At 42.1% G+C, this 20,971-nt stretch overlaps 1 protein-coding gene across 8 annotated transcripts in view; it reads right to left on the bottom strand.

Annotated features, from left to right (window-relative positions):
- LOC149310067 (5'-AMP-activated protein kinase subunit gamma-2-like) overlaps positions 1-20,971 on the bottom strand; it is a 238,973-nt gene that overhangs the window by 106,792 nt on the left and 111,210 nt on the right. Inside the window, exon 1 of one of the 8 annotated variants that reach the window (XM_089533621.1) lies at positions 19,768-20,400. The exons of 6 other annotated variants lie outside the window; for them this stretch is intronic. In XM_089533621.1, the coding sequence (XP_089389747.1) occupies positions 19,768-19,861 (94 nt within the window). In that variant the 5' untranslated portion in view covers positions 19,862-20,400. Of the gene's footprint in view, positions 1-10,215; positions 10,410-19,767; positions 20,401-20,971 lie in introns of those variants that run through there. One more of the 8 variants, XM_089533622.1, reaches the window with a different exon arrangement.

Here is a 20,971-nt window from a genome sequence, read left to right as displayed (position 1 = left end):
GCGCAAAGGAACACAAGGCAGTGATTCCTAGTCTCCATTGTTATTCTGGAGATACTGCTGCCAAGAAGTACGCTTGCAATCAGTTCCAAACTTTGTCTTTGCCACACTTAGATGCAATTCAGTCTATGCACTCCAATAAAAATATTGTCAGTGTGGTGTAGTAGATTGAGCATTGGGCTATGACTCTGGAAGCCAGGGTTTGAATTCCCACTGAGTCATGGAAACTCATTTGCTTTGTGCCTTGGACACACCATACTTTCTCAGCCCCAGAGGAAGGTAAAACCAAACATCCTCTGAACAAATCTTTGCAAGAAAACCCTGTGATATGTTCACCTTAGGGTCTCCATAAATTGGAATGACCTGAATACACTCAACAACAAAGAGGGGAAAAAAACCACCACAGGAGCACTAGTCAGGCCAAGAAGGAAAGAACCATTTTAATATATCACCTCTGGTGACAAGATGCCTATGGCTGCTGCCAAACATTATAATTGCCTGCCTTTCGCACATACTCCTTGCAGTATATTTTACAATATACTGCTCACATGAAAAGCTTGCCACTTCCAATTCCTTTTATGTCCCTGTCTCAAACAGACATGGGGGTTCAGAGCAGACAACTTCATTCTGCTGATGCTTAGGCTGTCACCCACAATCACACTCCTCCAGCTTCATACTGCAATGTTTGTGATCGCATCATAGGGCTCACTTGCCCTTTGCTCATTCCTGAGAGGACTCTGCAGAAGAAGACAGAAGACATTCATTCTCCTTGCAGGCTATGGCTGAGACAGATTCTGCCACTGAGTGCACAGATGGCTTTCATTATACTTGTGTCTTCACTCTCTCTGGGTCTATTCTAGCTTGAACCAAACTACAAACACACATATGAAAATGGGGCATAACAGGACTACACTTAAGTTAGTGTGATGTGTGCTGACTGACAGCAGGCTTCCTGTGTCTCCTGCCAAGAGAGGTCTGTGTCAGCCCTCTTGGGAGTTTTTCTCTTTAAGAAAGCTTGAGATAGTTATTCGTTGGAACTGCAGCACTCAGAACCCCACAATCAGTATGTCATCTCTTCCAAGCTCTGTTCACACTAACGTATACACATTTCATTGGGCAAGTTGTATTTGCTCTCTATACAAACCTATGTGCAAAATGGCAGTCTTCCCTATTAGCAAAGCTGCAGGAGAATTTTCAGGTGGTGCAAGAGACAAATCCAACAGGAGTCAAGATGGGTGGCATTACCTAGTGGTTTGAAAACATATAATCTTCCCTCCCTCAAAAGAAAAAGTCCAATGCCAGAATCCTAGCTAGCTAATTCAATATCCTCCAAGAGACACAAAACTGCAGAAAGCATAAGAAATTATATTAGTCCATTGGAAATGAGGGGATGATCCAGAATCCCTAGTGGGCAACAGCTTCATTAACGTGAACTAAAATGTCACAAAATAATAATCAAGCTTTCCAACTGGCTGCAGCTCACCAGGGTCCCAGGCGTTCATATTGTGCAGCATGTTTGTGTTTTAAGACCTCCCCAAACATAACATCAGGCAGGTTATAACAAGATAAATAAATGCTCCTGCTTATCCAAGGCAAAGCCATGCTGGCTGCATTCAAAGGAGTTCTTTGTGTAGTGAAAAACAGAGAGTAGATTATAAAATTAATCAGCATTCTTTGCAAATTCTTCTCTTTGATCTGCAGGTCTTCAAGACAATGGCTTTGTTATATCCGCTAGTATATCCTTGGGTAATAAATCCGTGAATTGTCAAGCCCATGCTTGTTTAAAGCAATTCATGTTAGACCAGTCTTGTCCAACAGGGACCTAACGTTTATGCTCAAGTTGCATCTGAATGCAAATGAAAGCGTAAGCAGGGAATTAATTAGGAAAGCCCAGGGTACATTAATGCACTACATTCAGGGATACTATCAAAGAGGCCATGCTCATCTCTGTTAAGCATGGCTGATTTACTTTTGCAGAGCCTGGCTATTAGAAGCCTATGGAATCATCCTACAGAATGATAAAGAAGTCATATTAAGACCATTCTGGACCAAAATGAGCAGTGTCTGTGCACATATATGGCCTCTTCTTGCCTGAAGGAATGCCATGCAGCCTTTACATTATCTCCAGCAGTTCAGGGTGATTATCTCATCTCTAATTCCAGTTCAAACACGACCACACAGCAGTTTCTTATTCTGGATGTGCTGCTGACATGAACAGAAACTGATTAGATAGTCAGGCACAGTACTCAAGAAGTCTTTACTAAAGAAAAGAAAAATCCCAGTCCCTGCTCCTATTTTTTCCCCACCTCTTTTCCCCGGATTCCTGCTTCCACTGAGTTTTGCTTTCTCTTTGAAAAATCCTCCTCTTTGTTTCACTGCTCCATCAATACATTCCAAGTGAAAATTTGTACACTTTTAAAATTTACAGGGATGATTGCTTTTTTCCTGCCACTATAGTCATTCTCTTAAACTTTTCCCTCAAGGTCAAGCAACCTTTCTCTTCCCAACACTGAACACATGTTGCTACTTGGGCAAGAATTTCTCAAACCTTAGTAGATTTTAGAGAATGCTAGAGGTCTGTGTTCTCTTTCTTCTGAAATATCTCTCCGGGACCAAGTGTAAAACGACTGCTCACAGTCAAGCCATAGATCTGTATCTCAGTGGTAGATCATATGCTCAGCATGGAGTGACTGTATTCCTACAGAGGGTTAACAAACTACTGTGAGCCCCCTATGTACATAGTCCCATAAATCATGCACATTTGTATCTCTGTATCTTGATTTCTAGACACTTACATTTCTTTCTTTTCTGGGGATAGGGAAGACGTTGAGGTTGGATGCATGCTTGTGGCAGACTATGCTCCAACACCACCAAGATTCTTTTCATAACCTCTCTCCTCTTTCTTTTCTTCTATCTGTCTCAGTGATGGAATCAAGGAAAGCAATACCAGAGCTAGAGCTCTGATGCAACCAGACTTCAGTTCATGCTCTGCAAAGGTGTGAATATGAATGCAGTTGCATGCACACATGGAGCTTGGCCTCAGGATTGGCTAATCCTATTTTCTTCTGCCCAGTTTGTCAATTTCCACTGTTAAATTTGTTCCATCCTGTTTCCACATTGATCTGTACATTTTGCTTCTGAAAGTTGGCGCGCGCAAAAAATCCATGCTTTTGTATGTATTTCTAATAGTTTAATACCCATTTTTAGATATCTACACATTTATCAACCAATGCAGGTAGCGATTTTATGTACACTTTTTTCCATGTCAATATTTTTGCGCTCACTTTTTGTAATATCTATGCACATGCTGCATTTCCCCCCACAAACAAACATAATCACATTGTTTTAAAAAGGGGTACACTTTAGAGCACAATTGCATTCTAATATACGTGTAAATTCAAGAAGTGTGAATTTGGTAAGTTCACATCAAACAATGAATTGAACAAAACCTTTCCCCAACCACAATGTCACTAATTCTGCATCCGCACTGCAGAAATAATCCAGTTTGACACCACTTTAATTGTCATGGCTCAATGCAATGGAATTCTGGGAACTGTCGTTTGTTGTGGCACCAGAGCTCTCTGGCAAAGAAAGCTAAATATCTCACAAAATTGCAACTCCCAGAATTCCACAGCACTGAGCCATGTCAGCTGAAGTGGTATCAACTTGGATTATTCCTGCAGTGCAGATGCAGTCTTGTTCCACTTCTTTGTTTCTTGGCTCCAGTGGAGTTTCCTTCCCTTGCTGGCACCGCATAGTGGCATAACTAGGAACACATCCACATGCCCAACCTATATACTGCTCTTCCTGTCTTTAAGCACAATGGCATTGTTTGATTTCTTATGCAAGTAGGCTTTCTGCACTTACTTGATTTCTTGGGATGCTTTACTTAGGAGGTTTGGGAGCCTCGGCTTTCTTGCATGTGCCGCTCTAAAATCAATCACCTTTCATGTACCATAGGCCCTTTTGATTTCTTTCTCTTGAGTTCAAGGTGATTTATTTTTAGCAGCAAGACTTGGGTCAGAGAAGTGTTGCTATAGTGACAGCTAGCAGATACAAACCCTGGGCTCTGCTGCAATTCCTCGATGGAGTAAATGAATTCAAGCAGAAAATGTCTAAGAAAGAAAGGGATTCAAGAACATCGTAAATTATCCCTGGCTGCCAGCTGGATGGGTGCATTCCACTAAGACAGAAGCCAGTTTTCACAGATCAGGGAGCACACACATGTCTGGGTTGTACCACTGCAGACTGTAGGTAGGCATTCATGTATTTGCACCTCCATACCAAATAAACAGGAAACAAAAGCAACAGAATTCCCTGCAGCTAGACATCAGGGTGTCAAGGCTGGGCTATGGGCACCAATCTATGAGAAGGGAGGCTCCAGGGGTTGGAAGATTGTGAGAGGACAATTGGGGATCACCAGGGTGCAAGAATGAGAAGCAAGCAGAAGCCTCAGGAACCAAGAGAGCCAATAAGACTTTGGGCCTGAACAGACAGGCCAAAATAAAGCTGTTTCAGGTGACTTTGGAGGTATGCTGTTTAAATGACACATGCATCTTAAGAGGCCAGAAGCTGCACCAAAGCTGTGCTCCAGTCCTTAGGACTGCAGCATGGCTTTGGCGTGGCTTCCGGCCTCTTAGGACACATGCATCATTTAAACAGCATACCTCTAAAGTAACCCGAAGCAGCTTTATTTTGGCCTGTCTGTTCAGGTCCATTGCTACTCAAGAAAGGCTCAACTGGAAAAGAAAACCATTTATGCTCTTTCTCACTCAGGGGAGTTGTGATGTCCTGCCAGGACTGATTGAATCTCCTGCTGCATTTTCTCTCACATTGGTTCAGGGCATAGTATGTTTAGTGTAGGAAAAGTTCTTTGTATTAGTTGTGGGAGGAGCTGTAGGATCCCCTGCATTATTTCCAGGTTTGGTTTGCCCTTTCCCAGCATGCTCTGCTGTAGCTGGAAGTTTTTAGTTGGGGAGCAGTCTTTGCTGTGAGCAGGCAGAGAGCTGTCTTTTGGTGGCAAACAGGCCCAGGCAGCCGGAAAGGGCATTTCTTACACTTTAGCCATTTTAGTTACCAACTCAGCCAAATTAGTTACCAACAACAAGTGAATAAAGAATTCAGGAGCTGAAAGACCCTGCACCAGCTCCATTGAGTGAGGAGAGCAAACTAACATCAGACCCAGAAAGATGACATCCGGAAGATTGCTGAAACTGTAAAGTACCTTTTGTTTAGAGCTGGGGAGGAGAAAACTCTTTATTTTGTCCTTTAAATTAAATTTCCCCCCTTCTGAACTTTACATTCAGCTTCAGAGCCTTTTTTGGGTAGAAGAGTTTGATCTCACCAGGGTACCGGCGTTGCACACCCAAACCTGCCACAACCTTTAGTTGGGTGTGTCTTCACAGGGGTCAAATTGCCCTGCTAGATGCTGAGAAACTACATCATGAAATTCAAGTGGCCACCACTCAGAGCCAGCATCTCCTGATACAAGGAGAAAGGTCTTCCCCAGCCTCCCCCAACTTGATGGTCTCTAAAAGTGTTGGACTGTAACTCCCAACATTCCCAGCCAGCATAGTGACTTTTGGTTAAAGTTGGCAATAGAGTTGTGCTGGAGGAGCTAGAGATTCCTAGAGATAACATATTAATAAAATCCATGAATAATCAAAGCCACAAAAGTCAAAGCTGTGAATGTGGAGGGACAAGTGTATATGACTCTTGGAAGTCTCTGCCAAAGGATTTTTCACATTTATCCAAGATTCTGCTTCTTATCGGAATCTACTAGGAGGTCACAAGTTCAGATACCGAATCTGCAACTTCCTACATTTCCAAAGGTAGGAAAAAAGTTCTGTGACCTTCGATTGTACTGAACTTGAAACCACCAAAAAACACACAAATAAACCAGTGAGTGAGATCTTCCACCTCAGAGCTATATGTGGACTTCAGGACTCCATGCTCCAGAGCAACTCTGTAAGAGGATAAAGTTTCCAAAGGAATCATTATACTTATAAGTCCATGACCTTTTCCTCAAGTCAGAACAAGGCCCTATGTCCTTTCCACAGCAAACAGAAAGTGAAGAGTGATGCAAAATCCACGCAAACTTCTTTAATCTGCATAAGTGATTTCGGTCATAAATCCCAGTGCTTTTCTGATTTTTTTATTTAAAAGATGTGTGGTTGATCTTTCTACGACATTAATGTTCAAAGCAGTACAAAATGGTACGAAACTTGATGTATTTTTTCTGTACACAACTAAAGTTTTTGAAATTTCTAAAAAATCTGTTTCTAAAATACTGTAATATTTTTGTATATGGAATAGCCAGAGATAAACAACCTGCAAAACAGGACAGGCCCCCTGTGTCTTTAATAATTGTGTAATACTTGATATATGGAACTCTTGGAAAGCTCCACCTGCTGACACTTTCTTTTCTACAAAAGGTGCAGAAGCTTCTTTGCATTTGGTTGCCCAGACATGATGGAGAAGCAAATGATGAAATTTAAAGATCCCTGAAATGTTTGTTTCATTTTAACAATAATGCTGGCTGTTCAAATATAGTCTTCCCATGACCTGGCCATGCAAAGCTGTTCCAAACTTGATATAGCAGAATGTCTGCCACTTGCTACTGTAACTGTACACTGTCACAGAATTTCTGGGCAGGTTTGGCCCAAATTCTATAGTCAGTGCTATGCCTAGCAGTGCAATTTTCTGGGAACCCAGGTTTATGCCCATTGTCCAGGGCTTTCTTTGGGCAATAACAACCTAAATTAGGAACGAAGGATGAGGCAGGCATTTTGCTGTTCTAGAAATACATTTGACTTTCAAAACATCTTTGGAGGACAGTAACAGCATACTCTGAGCTTCATATATGTAGTAAGGGGGAGGTGGAAGAGGGAAAAGGAAGGAAATCCTGGAAGCAAATCCAAGGGAAAAGGAGGTTTTCCATAGAAAGCTGCAATCTACCAAATCTTTACCTTTAAAATTGCTAGCAGCTTTTCCAAAGCCTCCAAGCATCCAAATCCCAGAGTTGTCTGCGACACAAAATTAATTGGCATTGATTGACCACTAGTGCTCATTTTCTGAAATGGTTATCAACTCAGCAGGCGATGGTTAATGAACTATGGACTCATGGATAATGATGCCTTACTAAGCATCTGTTTCAGTGAAAATCTATGAACATAACCATGGGTGTGGGGAGGCTTGATAACCCAGAATGATGGCACTGATTATGACCAACCTCTTCAGACACATCCCCATCTCTCAAAGTACCTGGGCTTTCTGCAGAACAGAGTTCTGATCATGAATGTCCCAAGAAACTACAGGCGAACTTCTCAGAGAAGAAGGAAAGACACTCCCCCCAAAAAAACTCCAAAAGCAAAATGCTTCAGAACCCAAACAGTAACAGGACTGCATGAAAATAACAAAGGCAATCCAAAATCTATGCTGAAAAAGGATGGATTCTGAAAGGTATAAAATGGAGGAATTGTTTCTCCAATTCAGTTAAAATTTCATAGTCCAAAGGAGTGGCAATTAGAGCATGAGAAACTAGTCCTTTCTGGATATAGCTCCCACAATCGCCCATTTACAACAGAAAGTACTTCTTCTGAGACAAGGAGTTATTCAGGGTACAGAAGACTCACTGCTTTTAGAGATTTCTCTATTCATTGGCCACATATATCATTACTGTTAGTACTTTTTTCCTCCATCATAATGAGCTCAGGCTCTTATACCTTATCATTTTACCAATGTTATCCCTCACAGCAACACTATGAGGTAGGCTGGCCAGACAGAAAAGGACTAAGCTCATCCAAGATGCTTCATGTTGAGGGGGGATTTGCACCTGATCTCCACAGTGTTAGTATGAAAGTCATTGGTTCTCTTTCACACCTGTCTTTGAAGCCATATGAACTAGAAACTTCTTCCATTCACAAAATTAATGTGCAGAATATTGAATTCTGATTCAGAACTAGATTCTTCAGATTAAAGGACTTCTGAATCAAGGTTAAGACAGAGCTGTGAATACTGTACTCTTTAGAAAATCAAAAAACATAAACCAGCTAAAATGAAAGAAGGGAAAAGCTAAACATATGCAAGTTGAATTTTGTACATAGAAAGTAGCTCTGCAGACGATACTGAAGCTATACCTCCTGCTTCTAGAAGTCCTGCTCATCCCCCAACCACCTTCTGAGGTTTCATCAGGCATGCTTTGAAGATTATCTCTACAGAAATAAGAGCTAGAAATTGGCTCTACATCAAACCGTACTCATGCATGGTGCTGCAATCGCAGTTGCACCAACTAGAAGACTTGATGTGTATGACCTTTCTCGCTTGTGGTAGTCACACCTGGATGCAATTAGTCAATCTGGGCTGATCTTGGCACATGCCCAGTTAGGGCAGGCAGCAGGAGTTTCACCTGACCTTTTGAGCCCAGGGTAGCAAAGGAGAAGTCAGACTGAATTGTCCAAAAAAGCACTACTAGCACAGGCTCCAAAGATTGGGCTGAAAAGCCCCCTGGAGGGCCTCGGGCCAACACTGGAGTCATTAGCTAGGCATCTACATGAGCAGGTGCGTCTTTTTACACTTGCTGTGAGGTTGAACAAGATGTTCCACAGATGTTTTCACAGCTGCAATGCTTAATGTAGGGACTTCTCCCAGCCAGGCCTAATTCATAAGATGAGACCTTCTTTCACTCTCATATCCTTCGTAAGTGTCATTCAACCTATTCCTTAGCAGATAGTGTTGTTTAAAGGGCAGAGATAATATTCTTTTCTTGCTTAGGAGGAGGATGATGATGATGATGATGATGATGATGATGATGATGATGATGATGATACTCTCTTGGGAAAAGCAAGAAGGAGATGACCTCCTTACAAAACACACTTACAAACCACACACTGTTTACCTGGATGCCAGAAAATTATTGTAACTACATTTATTGAATATTTCAGATATTAAAACTTTCTTATATATTACTTATTGATTACATTCCCCTAGACCAGGGGTAGGCAACCTTTTTGAGCCGGGGGCCAGGTTGCTGTCCCTCGGACAACTGGGGGGCCGAAGCAGTGGGGTGGAGCTTCCACCCTCTGGGGGCGGGGCCACGTGCTGGGGGTGGAGCTTCCACCCTCCAGGGGCGGGGCCGCATGCTCCGCCCCGGAGTGATAATAATAATAACAATAATAATAATAATACTAACGGTTACTAGCATGGAAACTACTAAAATGCAATTCAGAATAGAAGGGGAAAAGCATGCACCACTGTCTCAACCCAGAGAAGCACAAGGAGCTGAAAGGAGTTTTTGCAAAGAGACCACCAAGGGCAAATAAATAATAATAATACTAACAAGTTACTACTAAAATGCAATTCAGAATAGAAGGGAAAAAGCATGCACCACTGTCTCAACCCAGAGAAGCACAAGGAGCTTGGAGTAGTTTTTGCAAAGAGACCACCAAGGGCAAATAAATAATAATAATACTAACAAGTTACTACTAAAATGCAATTCAGAATAGAAGGGGAAAAGCATGCACCACTGTCTCAACCCAGAGAAGCACAAGGAGCTTGGAGTAGTTTTTGCAAAGAGACCACCAAGGGCAAATAAATAATAATAATACTAACAAGTTACTACTAAAATGCAATTCAGAATAGAAGGGAAAAAGCATGCACCACTGTCTCAACCCAGAGAAGCATAAGCAGCTTGGAGTAGTTTTTGCAAAGAGACTACCAAGGGCAAATAAATAATAATAATACTAACAAGTTACTACTAAAATGCAATTCAGAATAGAAGGGAGAAAGCATGCACCACTGTCTCAACCCAGAGAAGCACAAGGAGCTTGGAGTAGTTTTTGCAAAGAGACCACCAAGGGCAAATAAATAATAATAATACTAACAAGTTACTACTAAAATGCAATTCAGAATAGAAGGGGAAAAGCATGCACCACTGTCTCAACCCAGAGAAGCACAAGGAGCTTGGAGTAGTTTTTGCAAAGAGACTACCAAGGGCAAGTAAATAATAATAATACTAACAAGTTACTACTAAAATGCAATTCAGAATAGAAGGGGAAAAGCATGCACCACTGTCTCAACCCAGAGAAGCACAAGGAGCTGAGAGTAGTTTTTGCAAAGAGACCACCAAGGGCAAGTAAATAATAATAATACTAACAAGTTACTACTAAAATGCAATTCAGAATAGAAGGCTAACCCCCCTCCCCTAAAGAAGCAACCAACCTCTCTCTGGCTTGCTCTTGCTCTTGCTCTTGCTGGCCAGCTGGCTCCTCCTTCTTCCTCCTCCTCCTTTCCCTGCTCTTCTATTCATAGTGAGGAGGGCAGAGGGCAAGGTGGAGCCCGATGCAGGCCTGCTGCAGCCCCTGGAGCCCTGTTGGAGTGCTCCAGGAGCTGCACCAGGCCTCCTAATGGGCGCCGCCATTTTGTTTTTCAAAATGGCGGCCGAAGTCTCGCGTGACCTTTGCCATCCTGAGGTCACGCGAGGCTTCGACCGCCATTTTGAAAAACAAAATGGCAGCCGCAGCGGCGCGAAAATGGGGGAAATCGGCAGCAATCGGTGGCAGGACTGCGCAGGGGCCGGCAGGAAGGCCTTGGCGGGCTGATCTGGCCCGCGGGCCGCAGGTTGCCGACCCCTGCCCTAGACCTTTCTGTTTGCTATACTGTTCTATTTTTGGTTTAGGCCAACACCTCTTTGTTTTGACTCCTTACAAAACAACCAACTGTAGAGTACTTTTAATGTAAGAAATTGCAGCTCATCTAATTCAACATAAGACTCTTAACATTTCCAAACTAAGCAGTGTACAAAATCAGTACTGCGAGAAAACACAACAAAACAGTAAGAAACATACTCAGTGTAACACAATGACCAGTAACAATACATAACTGAAATGTCAACTCTGGGAAAGCTTGAATTATTATTGAATTAAGTTTTAAACATTCACTGAAAGACCATTATTGTTGGCACATGCCTTACATCCACAGGCAGAGATTTCCATAAAGATGGTGATACTATGCTAAAATTGCTGCTTTCAGTAGTTGCAAGATGAACCTTCAGAGCATTTAGTGTTTATCTGGAAATGACTGCTGTAACATGATCAGGATATAAGACATCAAACAACCTTTCATGTAAACTGGACTCAAGTCTTTTAGGGCTTTAAATACTAACAGCAAAACCTTAATTTTGGCCCAGCAACAAACTGGCACTTGCAAAATGTTTTGAGTCCAAGGCTGGAAAAGAAATCTGTTTGGTTGACATTTCCTTCTGAAAGTACAAATTTCACACCTCCTGAGACTTGCAAAAGGCAAAGTACATTTTGTCTCAGAAATCCATACATTTCTGAGGCTTGTAATATATTCTGGCAAAGAGTGGGAAATGTGTGGGGGGAAAAGAAAAAATGGAAAAAAATACACATACAAAAATGCACACAAATTTCCATGAAAGTTGGAGGGGGAGGGAGTCGCAAAACCTGAGACAGAACTGGGATAGGATGCACATATCAGTAGAATGGAACAAATATGAAACTGGCAGATTTTCACATCTCTGTATGTGACACTCAACCCATCCATTTTTACTTGTGGAGTGTCACAATAATTTACATGCTGTTATCTCCCACACAAGTAAAATTATGTTCAAAATTCTGCAACATAGATTCCATTCATACATAGTGAAATTCCAGAGGTGCAAGTAGGATTCAGGAAAGGAAGAGGCACTAGGGACCACATTGCAAACATACAATGGCTAATGGAGCATACCAAGGGATTCCAGAAAAAATCAGCATGTGATTTAGAGACTACAGCAAAGCATTTGACTGAATAGATCACAAAACACTATAGAAAGTTCTTAAAATCACAGGAATACCACTACATCTGACAGTCCTGATGAAAATCTGTACTTAGGGCAAAAGGCAACTGTAAGAGCAGAACATGGAGGAAAAAAATGGTTCTCAATTGGTAAAGGGGTCAGGCAAGGATATATCCTATCAACCTTCTTGTTCAACCTGTATGCAGAAAAAATCATATGAAGAGCAGCATTAGAAGAAAAAGCAGTGAAGGTAGGAAGAAGAAATATCAACAATTGAAGATATGTGGAAGACACCATACTGATTACAGAAAACATTATAGACTTCGAACAATGATTAAGGAAGGTAGAAGAAAGTGCAAAAGCAGGCTTACTGCAGAATATAAAGAAAACAAAAATAATGACTACAGAGGATCTACATAAATCCAACCTAGACAATAAGGAAATCAAAATAATAAAATACTTCCCCTACTTTGGATCAAACAGCCAAGAGATAAGAAGAAGACTAGAAATGGGAAGAACAGCAATGAAAGAACTAGTGCCACTATATTCTGCTCTGGTTAGGCCCCACCTGGAATATTGTGGCCAATTTAAAAAGGATGTGAAGAAACTGGAGCATGTCCAAAGGAGAGTGACTAAAATGGTGAAGGGTCTGGAAGCCATGCCCTATGAGGAAAATGAAATTCAACACAGAGAAATGTAAGGTGCTGCACTTAGGGCGGAAAAATGAAAAGTACAGATATAGGATGGAGGACACCTGGCTGAATGAAACTACGTGTGAAAGGGATCTAGGAGTCCAAATAGACCACAAGTTGAACGTGAGTCAACAGTGCAATGCGGCAGCTAATAAGGCCAATGCGATTTTGGGCTGCATCAATAGAAGTATAGTGTCTAGATCAAGGGAATATATTCTGCTCTGGTCAGGCCCCACCTGGAATACTGTGTCCAGTTCTGGGCACCACAATTCAAAAAGGACATTGAGAAACTGGAGCGTGTCCAAAGGAGGGCGACTAAAATGGTGAAAGGTCTGGAAACCATGCCCTACGAGGAACGACTTAGGGAGCTGGGGATGTTTAGCCTGGAGAAGAGAAGTTTAAGAGGTGATATGATAGCCCTGTTCAAATATTTGAAGGGATGTCATATTGAGGAGGGAGCAAGCTTGTTTTCTGCTGCTCCAGAGACTAGGACCCGGAGCAATGGATGCAAACTGCAGGAAAAGAGATCCCACCTCAACATTAGGAGGAACTTCCTGACAGTAAGGGCTGTTCGACAGTGGAACAAACTCCCTCGGAGTGTAGTGGAGTCTCCTTCCTTGAAGGTCTTCAAGCAGAGGCTGGATGGCCATCTGTCAGGGATGCTTTGATTGTGATTTCCTGCATGGCAGGGGGTTGGACTGGATGGCCCTTGTGGTCTCTTCCAACTCTATGATTCTATGAATGACTTAGGGAGCTGGGGATGTTTAGCCTGGAGAAGAGAAGGTTAAGAGGTGATATGACAGCGCTGTTTAAATATTTGAAGGGATGTCATCTTGAGGAGGGAGCAAGCTTGTTTTCTGCTGCTCCAGAGACTAGGACCCGGAACAATGGATGCAAGCTACAAGAAAAGAGATTCCAGCTCAACATTAGGAGGAACTTCCTGACATTAAGGACTGTCCGACAGTGGAACACACTCCCTTGGAGTGTAGTGGAATCTCCCTCCTTGGAGGTCTTTAAACAGGGGCTGGATGGCCATCTGTCGGGGATGCTTTGATTTGGATTTCCGGCATGGCAGGGAATTGGACTGGATGGCCCTTGCGGTCTCTTCCAACTCTATTATTCTATGATTCTAACTAGACAAGATCCTAAACAGTAAAGATATACAACTGAGCACTAAAGTTAAAATTGTCCAATCCATTGTATTCCCCATTACCATAGGAGGGTGGGATAGTGAAGAAAGCGGATAAGAAGAAAAACAATTAATTTGAGATGTGGTGCTGGAAAGGAATGCTTAGGATACCATGGACAGGCAAAAAGACAAATGGGTCCTAGAAGAGATCAAGTCTGAAATCTCCCTGGAAGCTGAGATTATTAAACTGAGGCTGTCGTCCTTTGGCCACATCAAGAGAAGGCATGACTCATAAGTACAGACAATAATGCTAGGAAAGGTAGAAGGCAGGAGAAAGACAGAAAGACCACACACTAGATGGATAAGAGTCAGTTAGGGAGGTCACAGGTCTGAATTTGCAGGACCTAAGCAGAGATAAGGGGTCTTATAAATGTTTCATCCACAAGGTTGACTCAAGGGCAGTTAACAACAACAACAACGTAAGGCCTACCAAGACACTGAGGTATGGTTTGTTCCTGTATTTGAGAGGTTAAAAGGAGTGCTGGATCAGTACATTTTTAGACATACCAGGTGACAGTAAAACCTGAGAGGCCTGGCTGCACACCACTGGAACTGAACTTGTGTCCCAGAATGTCTTCTGAAAGGCACAAGAACTTGCACAGAACTGCAAGAGAGCATTACAAGATGAGTCGAAGGCTAGTAGCATCACAGACTGGGAGCTGCCATACATGAACAGTTTGAAGAGCAGAAACTCATAACTAGAATGTTCTGGTCTGGTTCTTTTCCCCTTCATCTTGATCAATAGTCTTGGGCTGTTCTTCATATGTAGGGTTGCCATAATTCTGGACCTCCAAACTGGGACAAATGTAGGACAAAAGTAGGACAAAATTTTCAAATGTAGGACACATTTTTAGAAAATGGAGGACACACAAAAAATTGATGATTTTTTTAAAAAATGTTAATATAAATGCATGTTTCTTAGGCATGATCAAAATGGAGGACATTTTGGCATTATTCGTAGACAGATGGCAGAAATGTACTTCCCTTTCTGGCTAACCTCCCCCCCCATTCCAAACAGCATATTTGGGCATTGAAGAGGAGGAAGAGTGGAAAAGGCAGAGGAGGAGGAAGAGGAGAAGAAGAAGAGGAGGAGGAAGAAGGGGAGGAAGAGGAGGAGGAGAAGAAGAGGAGGAGAAGAAGAGGAGGAGAAAGAAGATGAAGAAGAGGAGGAAAAGGAGGAAGAAGGAAGAGGAAGAAGGGGAGGAAGAGGAGGAGGAGAAGAAGAGATGGAGAAGAAGAGGAGGAGGAAGAAGATGAAGAAGAGGAGGAAAGGGAGGAAGAAGGAAGAGGAAGAAGGGGAGGAAGAAGAGGAGGAGGAGGAGGAGGAGAGGAGGAAGAAGAAGAGGAGGAAAAAGATGAAGAAGAAGGGGAGGAAGAGGAGGAGAAAGAAGAAGAAGAGGAGGAGGAAGAAGGGGAGGAAGAAAAGGAGGCAGAAGAAGAGGAGGAGGAGAAAGAGGAAAGGCTCTTTCCCCTGCCTGGCTGCCTCCGTCGCCAACGGAGGAAGCCAGGCAAGGGAATGGGGCCTCGCTGAAGCCAAGCCCCAAACCCCTGCCTGGCTGCCTCCGTCGCCGTTTTGCCCCCACCCCCGGGATTTCCCCCCCCCCCCAGAGACGGAGGCAGCCAGGCAGAGGTTTGGGGCTTGGCTTCAGCCGTCCTCCAAGCCCCAGCCAAGCCTGGAGGACTCCGCGATCGCGGAGGAGCCCCCAGGGCATGGCTAGGGCTTGGAAGACAACCGTCCTCCAAGCCCCAGCCAAGCCTGCAGGACTCGCTGGGGGGGGGAGTCCTGGGGGCGGGGCCAAACTGGGGCGGGACCGTGCGGACCCGCCCCAAATCAGGAAAGTCCCGCCCCCAGGCGGGATATGGGAACCCTATTCATATGCGACACTATTGTGTCACATATCAGAGTATATCATTAAGGTGTCGTTCTGTGTCAAGAAGAGCTTTCTGGCCAGGTGTGAGCATCTTTATTCAAAATTTGCTCCCATGTGTATTGTTTCAATATTTTTTGCTGCTTTTCATTGTTGTGATGACATATTTGGAGTTCTTACTGTCTGAATCAATGTATTATGTTAATGATAAAAAGTGTCCTGAATTAAGGGCAGTAAATTATGTAAATTATTGCATTAAAATGTTTTCCCCCCAAAGTAACTGGTGACCACTGGTTCAATGGCAATGAAGATCATTAAAGATAAAACAGGTTTTTAAATCATGGATAGCTATACGTATAACTGCACATAAAACCATCTGGAAGGTGTGAAAAGCAGTCTGAAATTGGCAAAGGAGAAAAACGCTGAAAATTCTTGATTGCTTAATCCTTTCTTTTGATTTGGAAAGGGCTTGAAGGCACTGAACATTTAATCAGCATGATTCATCTAGGAATTCAGTCATTTTACAGTCTTTAGCTGCAAGGCTTTTGGACCAAACAATATGAGACCTTAAGAATGTAGTTCAGCCTGTGAGTTCAGGGACTTCCAATACCACCACCCTGAACTTGGGAGTAATTTATTACCTATCTGTACAGACACTACCAGTAAGACATTAGTTTTGGAAAGGAAGAAATAACATTATTTTTGCAAAACAACACCATGATTGTTAACATCATGACTTTTCTGTGTAATTAATGAAGATACCCTGCGTACTGATTACTCATAAAGTGTCCTCTCTTTGGGGGTTTTTGGGACCTTTTCATTTTAAGCTTTTTAAAAAAATACTTAAGAAAGTAACATAAAAGTAATGCATTTATAAAACATATGTACAGCAACACGTAATGAATAATGTCAGAATAATTTATTATTGTTGCAGTTAATTTTTTCACCTGTCTCTTCCCATGGACCAAGGTGGGGAACAACAACAGATCAACACACAACAGATAACATCTGTCAAAAATATAGCATCAATTAAAAGCACATAAATCAATTAAAACACATAACATCAATTTAAAAGAACAAATAAGCACAGCATACATCAGAACAATCAATCCACAGATTAAAATTAATAATTTATAATTTAAAAATCACATGAATAGGCCTGTCGGATGAGATTGGTCTTTAATGCTCCTATGAATTCAGACAGTGTATTCCACTGTCAAACTCTTCCAGCAGGTTGCTGGATTGTCATTGAGAAATTTATTATACTTAGCATTTTGTACCTAGTATTTTGTATGAGTAATTGATGGTTTCACTGTAGCCACATGGTGTTGTTGTAAAATACAATGTTAGTATCATGTTCAAGTGGTAGTTTCACTTGTTGGGATATACAGTACTTACGGATAGCTAGTACTTTTGTACCTTGTGAGTTTCTCCCTTCCAATTTTAGCATCAATATGAAAGAAACCAGCTCTGAGCATGTGCAGAGTACTAGCTCTTCATTTTTGCAAAATCACAAGTAGCCCTCAGCTGAGCTAACTGGAATTAAAAAGATTGTATGTACAGCGCTGTGTAAATTTACAGCGCTTCATAAATAAAGGTTAATAATAATAATAATAATAATAATAATAATAATAGTAAGTCAAACTGAGATTGCAAGAATTCCAGTCAGACACCTTTTATTTTAAAAACAAATCACTGCTTGTCTTCATTAACTATTGCTACAATACCACAAATGTTAAAAGTCACTGAAATGCTGAGTGATGGACAACAAAGCAATAATCTAAAAATCAATAGAGGGTACCATTCATTTATGATCCAGTTACAAAACGTATTGCGGCATCATCTAAAGAATTCAGGTTAAATTACAAAAATTGGTGATTGTTGTTGTTGTTTGCCTTCAAGTTGTGCTGGTTTATGGCGAAGCTATGTCAAACTTATCATAGGGTTTTCTTGGCAAGATTTGTTCAGAGGAGGTTTGCCATTGCCATCCCCTGAGGCTGAGAGCATGTGACTTGCCCAAGGTCACCCAATGGGTTTCATGACCGAGCTGGGAATCGGATCCTGGTCTCCAGAGTCATAGCCTAACACTCACACCAAGATGGCTCTATTACAAGGCACTCAGGACTTTTCACAGACACACTGGTAAGAGGCAAAATTGCTAAAACATGGCAGAGTAACAGCTAAAGAACACTGAAATATGTGAAGCTTTTCCCACAGGGAACAGATAATTCACAGAGCATCCTGAAACCTTTTGGGCATGATGGTGCCAACTAGAAAGGTACCCACCTTGTAAGTATGACATGATAACTCTAAAAAGGAAAGTGAGACAAACTCTGGTTCATGCCATTACCACCCCAGATGTCCTAAAAGAACCCTACAGCAAGGGATCAGTACGCTTTCCAAGCTTTCCTCTTTCTTCCCCATTCCTTTTTCCATTCATGCCTTTTTTTATTAGAGTGCAAGTGTGCGCACAGGGGTTGTCTTACATTTTAATCTTTGTGTGGTACTTATAAAACAGAGAAGAGGAGGCATTATATCAAGATTATGTTGAGAATGAACATAGGAGTGTGGATCTATCTCACTATTACAGCTATCCTGTTGCTGTGTTCACTGATGTAGCTGCACAAAAAAAACACAAAAAACCAGATCCATAAACAATAAAACCAAAAGTAGGATGAAATGGAATGTAACAGCAGCTCTAGACACCATTTCCAATTATTTTGCTAGAAAACACCACAAACTTGGAACTATTACTAAGGAAGGTAAAAGAAAAAAGTGCAAAGGCAGGCTTAATGCTGAACATAAATAAAACAGAAATAATGACCATGGAGGAACTACATAAATTCAGCTCAGACAATGAGAAAATTGAAACAGTTTAAGAGTTCCCACACCTTGGGAATATTAATCAGAACAGAGACTGTTGTCAAGAAATCAGAAGGAGGCTAGGAATGGAAAGGGCAGCCATGAAAGAACTAGACAAGCTCCTAAAGCGTAAAGATATACAACTAAGCACTGTAGTTAGAATCGTCCAAGTCACTGTATTCCCCAACACCATGTATGGATGCGAGAGCTGCACAGTGACGGAATCAGACATGGGGAAATTTTACTCATTTGAGATGTGGTGCTGAAGAAGACTACTGAGGATACATTGGACAGTCAAAAAGACAAAGAGATGGGTCTTTGAGCACATCAAGACCGAATTCTCCCTGGAAGCCAAGATGACTAAACTGAAGCTGTTGTACTTTGGCCACATCATGAGAAAGCACAACTCATTAGAAAACACAATGATGCTAGGCAGTAAAAAAAAGAGGAAGTCCACATGCCAGATAGATACACTCAGTTACGGAAGCCATGGGCATGAATCTGCAATACTTAGGCAGAGGGGTCTTGGAGAGGTCTCATCCACAGGGTTGCCGTCAGTTGGGGTTAACTCAAGGCTAGTTAACAACAACAATTCCATTACATTCTACAGTTTTCTTACTGAACCTGTAATGGGTTTTGGGTATAAGTATTTTTGGCTGAGATGCCTCCATTCTGTTATTGTTAGTGGCCCTGCAATAGTTGTTCACATTTCTAAGACCAGGATATATGCAATAAAGCCATTCAGTACACTAGACAGTTCATTGCTACGATATGCTTCCATCAGCTCCACATCAAAGCACTGAGCCATCACACAACTCTTGAACTTCTCATACACCCCTAATTTAAGGAGAAAGGTGGTTATATCATACTCTGCCTTGGCTTTTAATGAATTTAAAAAAGGTACTTGGGAAACGTCCTTGTTCTTTGCCTGCCCATGCATCTTAGCTGATATTGATTAAGTCAGCTAAACTGATATTGATTTTCAAAAGGCTGAGAGACCATTATTCAACACTCCTAAATGAAATGCTTGCTACAAAACAAATTTGGGATGGATTTTTTTTTCCCGATAGAAAAAAGAAGGAGAAAGACAGGTGAGAGAGAATTGTTTTCAGTGCACTGCAGAAAGACACTTAAAAGTTGTATGTTATATGCACTTACTGGGAAGAAAGCCTCAATGAATTCAATGTGACTTGAATTTGAGCAGACATACTGCCTAGGAAATCTTATACATCCACTTTTAACAGCCACCCACAACCCATCAGCTACTAAAACCACAATCCATCAATCTGCTCATCACTTCCCAACTTCTACCCCAGCATGAAATGATCCCAGTTTTTAAGGTGCAAGGCAGAACTTGCCTACCTAGAAGGCCATGGGGTTCAGATTTACGCCTCTCGGAGCTCCTGCCTTGATCCTTTCGTTTCTTGCTTCCTCTGAGACTGCCAAATCGCTTCATGGGCTACAACAGGCGTAAGCTCCAGCAGCCGTCACTCATACCCCTGTATCCGAAAGCAAATGCACTCCACAGGTGGAGTGGAGGGCAGGGGGAAAGACGGCAACTCAACTTGTCAACACAGAGTGGTGGAGGGAAAATGAGCAAATAACTCCAAGAAGAAGGGAAAAAACAGTCATGAACAAGCTATCAAGCTTTCCAATAACAAGAGTTGAAGGTCTGATTCAGACCTTTGAGCCCACAGAAGTTTGTGCCTTACAAACAGAAAATTGTGGCAAGAACAGGCTGTGAATAAAACATTCCTAATGCTCAGTAATATGCTACTCAGCCAACATCTGTTGATATCAGGAGCAGCTGAACACCCCGTCCACCTCTCAACAGCAGCACTTATATTCTAGAGGAGAAAAAAAGAAAGGAAGAAAGAAAGAAAAAGGAAAAAGGAAGGTAGTAGCAGCAGCTTGTTCCGCAGTCAAAGCAGAATCTTTCAACAAGCTGATCAGCTTCGGCAGAAAAGGGCTGTGGCTGGATGATACACTGCCTTGATTTAAATAAAACACTGAATGGGCAAAGTGAGCACGAGATCCCTTGAAGGTAACTGCCATGTGCACTTTGGCGTGATGTCCCTTTAAAAAAGACTGTAAAAGGAAACCACCCCCGAGCAGACAATTCCTGGCACCCATTGGCCAGAGCAACATTCCCATTATGACATCACACAACTATTTTGATTCATGTCTCCTAGGTCTTTGGTGCTGCTTGCTGACAACCTAAGAGATGCCAAACCCCTCCAGGACTAAGCAGCAAGCCATTTAATGAAGAGTGAGATGTTGCCAGTTTCATGGCAAGCAAGCAGGTAGGTAGCTCCATTCTTAGAAACCAGGAGGGGAGGAGAAGCACCCTGGAATCTTCTGCTCTCTCTACATGTACATGCAAAAATACTCTGGCAAGTGCACAGTTGCATCTTCCCGCACAGACCATTAAAGATCTCACAGGACAAAACATTTGGCGTTAGTAGACTTTAGCCTTGTGGGTTCTGCTTAAATTTTCCAGCAGAATGCGAACACTCATCAAGCAGGGGCTGGTGCCCCCCGCCTTCCATTTTGACAGTTTAATTAT

The sequence above is a fragment of the Sceloporus occidentalis genome, unplaced genomic scaffold (assembly GCF_023333645.1).
Source record: "Sceloporus occidentalis isolate IW3139 unplaced genomic scaffold, rSceOcc1.0.p SCAF_7, whole genome shotgun sequence".
Taxonomy (NCBI): Eukaryota; Metazoa; Chordata; class Lepidosauria; order Squamata; family Phrynosomatidae; genus Sceloporus; species Sceloporus occidentalis.
The sequence above is the reverse complement of the archived record's forward strand: the minus strand, read 5'-3'. Positions and strand labels throughout refer to the sequence as shown.